The sequence below is a fragment of the Aegilops tauschii genome, chromosome 1, assembly GCF_002575655.3.
Source record: "Aegilops tauschii subsp. strangulata cultivar AL8/78 chromosome 1, Aet v6.0, whole genome shotgun sequence".
Classification (NCBI taxonomy): Eukaryota; Viridiplantae; Streptophyta; class Magnoliopsida; order Poales; family Poaceae; genus Aegilops; species Aegilops tauschii.
In genome coordinates, this window is record NC_053035.3 from 327440979 (window position 1) to 327445377 (window position 4399).

The 4399-nt window shown below is 52.2% G+C and overlaps 1 protein-coding gene across 1 annotated transcript; it reads left to right on the forward strand.

Moving 5' to 3' along the window:
• The first annotated feature begins 2280 nt into the window (after positions 1 to 2280).
• On the forward strand, positions 2281 to 4399 carry LOC109758785 (pentatricopeptide repeat-containing protein At3g62470, mitochondrial). Its single transcript, XM_020317650.3, has one exon. It carries the CDS (start codon positions 2296 to 2298, stop codon positions 4273 to 4275), a length of 1980 nt encoding a protein of 659 aa, XP_020173239.2. The 5' UTR covers positions 2281 to 2295; the 3' UTR covers positions 4276 to 4399.

Sequence of the window (4399 nt, forward strand, 5' to 3'; positions counted from 1 at the left end):
AATAAATTAATTTAATTCAAATTTTAATTAATGCATCAGCATGACGTCAGCAGTCAACGTTGACCGTTGACCTGGTCAACCTGACAGGTGGGTCCCACCTGTTAGGGGCTGTTAGCTAATTAATTAGGTTAATTAGTTATTAGTTTAATTAATCTTAATTAATTAATATTAACAGGATTAATTAAGTTAAATAATTATCTTAATTAATTATCTTTACTATTTAGTTATTTATTATTATTATTATTAATTTAATTTTTTTAAATCATTTTTTATTATTATTAAAACGTTCTCTGGGCGGGGCCCATGTGTCATAGGCCCTGGGGGCCTTATCGAGCACACGGGCGCGGGTGGGCGCCGGGACGTGCGGGTGCGGGCGCCCGAACTGGACGCAGCCAGTCGGGGCCACGGCGAGGGGAAAAATGCCGGCGCGGTACCGGCGTGGCAGCGGCGAGGCCACAGGGGATGAGCAGGGCGGCGGGCGGCGTGGAGCTCCGGCGGGAGGCAGAGGCGAGCACTGGGGCGGCGCCGGAGGGCGCGGGAAGCAACGGTCGACGGCAGGCGGGGCACAGCCGCGCGTGGAGGGGGGAGTGGTCGTGGCCGAGCCAGACGGGCACGGCCCCGATGCTCTGGTCGCGGCGGTGGCTAGGACCAGCAGGGAGGCGAGCGGGACAGGTGCGGGAGGGGGCCGGAGTGGCCAGAGTGGCGCGGTGCGCGCGGGCGGCGGTAGCGGCCGCGGTGACGAGCGCGAGCGCGCGCACAGGCGGGGTCGCGCGAGGGAGAGAGAGGGAGCGAGGGCGCGCGGAGACGAGCGCGGCGGCGAAGCTCACATTGGGGCGTAGGGAACGGGGCAGTGGGTGTCGAGGTGGGGGGCGGGGACGACGGCGTCGATGCAGAAGAGGCAGACCGGCGAGGGAGCGCTCCGGTGAGGCCGTCCGACGAGGAGCTCCGGCGGCGACGGCGTCCTGGCGCGGGGTCGGCGGTCTCCTCTCGATCCCGATCCAAATCGGGGGAGAGGGGGGAGATATTTGGGGGGGGGAGTGTGGGGTGTCGGTGGGGGGGTTCGGGGTCCAGGGGGGTTAAGGGAGTGGGTGGGCTGGCCGGCTGGGCCTGGTGGGTTGGCCCAGTTGGGCCACGGTCCAGGTTTTTTTTTTGTATTTTCTTTTCTGTTTTAAATCATTTTAAATTATCTAGGCATTTTATAAAAATGTGTTTATTACACCATATTTACTTATGCAAAATATGGCACCTCCCGAACATTTTTGTTTTAAATTTTGAAAAACTTTTATCGTTGACATTAATTTGAATTTGAATTTTTAAACGGTTTGACCTAACGGTAGATTAGCAAAGTAACCGTGGTGACGTGGCACTATTTGCGTGGGATTACTGTAGCTTGATTATCCGGGCGTTACAAGGCTGAATATAAAGGATATGGTGGAAAGAAGGCATTGGCACATGAAGGATGGTGTGCATTGTAGGCTCTGCCCCCTGCAGGTTCGAGAGACCAGGGATCATCTTTTCTTCAACTGCAATTTCAGTGTTCATGTCTGGAATTACCTGTAAATTGATTGGCCTGCAGGGAACTCTATGTCTGATGTGGTTATTCAGGCTAGGAATGATTTTGACAAGCCTTTTTTCTCAGAAGTGGTGTTCACTGCATGTTGGAACATCTGGATCATTCGAAATGCCAAGGTTTTCAGAAATGAGAGGTCTAGATTTTATAAATGGCGTGCTGCTTTTAGGCATGATATCTCTTTGTTGCAATATAGGATTAAATCTGCCTACGAGGATGACCTTCTCAAGTGGATCTCTTTCCTCCCCCCTTAAGGCTTAGTGTAGTAAGGCTTTTATGCCCCCCTCCTCTCCTTTTAGTTTAGCTTATTTTTCTAGATTACTCCTTGTAATCAGCTTTTGTATCTTGTTACTTTGTTTAATAAATGTTTTGATATGCTGTGGGGTTTGCCCACAGTTCCCAGTAAAAAAAATTGTTATTTATTGAGGAGGCGAAGATGACGGGTGAAGAAAAAGAAAAAGGGAAGTGATTTATAATGGTAAAAGAAGTTGGCGATGATGTCTCATGTGCATAATAAGCATCGTAAAAGATATCATTGGTGTTTAAACACTAGATGTATATGCACGGGCAATGGCCTACTTTTTTTTTAGAAAACATCTATGACTGATGCTATTTAATCAATGAAGAGACGTATTTGACTTAAAAAAGAAACTACCACCATACACCACAATGGGCCGACTCTTTTAAGACGCAGAATGGTTTTTAACGGACCCAGCCCAGTGGAGATGGCAACAAAACCATACTACGCGGTGCCGCTAACCCAACATTATTCCATGGCCGTCAAGCCCAAACCCGCAACCTCCGCTTGCCTCGCCGCCGCCGTCCATGGAGACCTCAAAATCGCCGGCGCGGCCCTTCTCGCCGCCGCGGGAGCCCTCCGCGGCGACGGTGCTGCTGTGCCCTTGCCTGGTGCTCCTTATCCTCGCCCTCATCGCCACATCTATCGCCCTCACGGTCCACTTCCGCCTCTATTGCCACTCCCCTGTCGGCCACCTCATCTCGCCCCACCGCTGCCCGCGCCACATCTGACCTCCACCGCAATCAACCTCCGGGGTGAGGGTGCGGGCGCGGGCCTGCTTCCCAGCCTCGCGCTACCTCTACTTTCAGCGAGATCCCGTTCCCTCCACGCTGCGTCGCTGGCGTGGGGGGCCGACGCTCCGTTCCGACTCGCTGGGTCAAGATGCCTCTCGACCTCCACGTCCTCCGCCTCTGAAGACGACGACGAGGGGGGCTCGCCGCCGCAGGTGCCGTCGAGCCACCCGGAGCACGTGGGCCGCTTGTGCGCCGCCATCGCGGACGTCATCACCGCTGGCGCCGACGCGAACCTGGAGGCAGCGCTCTCCGCGCTGTCGCTGCCGCTCTCCGAGGCGCTCGTGATTGCTGTCCTCGACCGATTCAATCACGCACACAAGCCATCACGCCGCTTCTTCCAGTGGGCCGCCGCATCTGGGGGGTTCGCACACACACCCGTCACCTACTGCAAGATGCTGCACATCCTTGGCAAGGCGAGGCAGTTCGAGACGATGGTTGCCCTAGTCCATGAAATGGGGAAGGCAGGCGCCCTTTGCATGGACGCCTTCAAGATTTCCATCAAGTCGTTCGCCGCCGCCGGCGAGATCAAGAATGCAGTTGGTGTGTTCGAGATGATGAGGGTGAACGGCTTTGATGATGGGGTGGAGTCGTTCAATTGCTTGCTATTCGCTTTGGCCCATGAGGGGCTGGGGAAGGAGGCAGCTCAGGTGTTCAGCAGAATGCATGAACGGTACACTCCGGACTTGCGCTCATACACAGCCATGTTGATGGCATGGTGCAATGGAAAGAACCTGGTGGAGGCTGGGCGGGTTTGGAATGAGATGCTGGAGAAGGGGATGAAGCCAGACGTTGTCGTGCACAACACAATGATTGAGGGGTTGCTTCGTGGGCAGAGGCGGCCTGAGGCTGTGAAGATGTTTGAGCTGATGAAGGCAAAGGGGCCTCCCCCAAATGTGTGGACTTACACAATGTTGATTCGAGACCATTGTAAGCGGGGAAAGATGGACATGGCAAAGCGGTGGTTTGAGGAGATGCAAGAGGATGGGTGCCAGCCGGATGTTGCTACCTATACGTGCTTGCTTGTGGGATATGGCAATGCAAAGCGAATGGATAGAGTGACTGCAATGTTGGAGGAAATGGCACAGAAGGGATGCCCCCCTGATGGCCGAACGTACAATGCGCTGATTAAGCTGCTCAAGAATAGGAATATGCCAGATGATGCAGTCAGGATATACAAAAAAATGATAAATAAGGGGCTTGAACCCACGATCCATACATACAACATGATGATGAAGTTGTATTTCCTTCGTGGGACGAACTATGCAATGGGTTGCGCAGTGTGGGACGAGATGCATCGGAAGGGGATTTGTCCTGATGTGAACGCATACACTGTGTTTATTAATGGTCACATACGACACGGCAGACCTGAGGAAGCATGTAAATTTATCGAAGAGATGATCCAGAAAGGGATGAAGGCTCCACAAATAGACTACAACAAGTTTGCTGCAGACTTCTCCAAGGCTGGGAAGCCGGACATATTGTTTGAATTAGCTCAGAAGGTGAAGTTTACAGGGAAATTTGATGAATCTAATGTGTTCCATCAGTGGGGAGAGAGAATGAGAAGTCGGGTCAAGCAGGCTGTCCCTAATCAGACTAGGAGCAGGACGTTGTAAGATTAAAGATGTTTGTAATTTTAGAATGTGCTCCTGCTATTTATGAAAGAGGTGCTATAGTTTCTCTGATGTTGTATAGTAATACTTTATTGAAGATTATGTCTCCTGTTTGTTAGACCTAAAA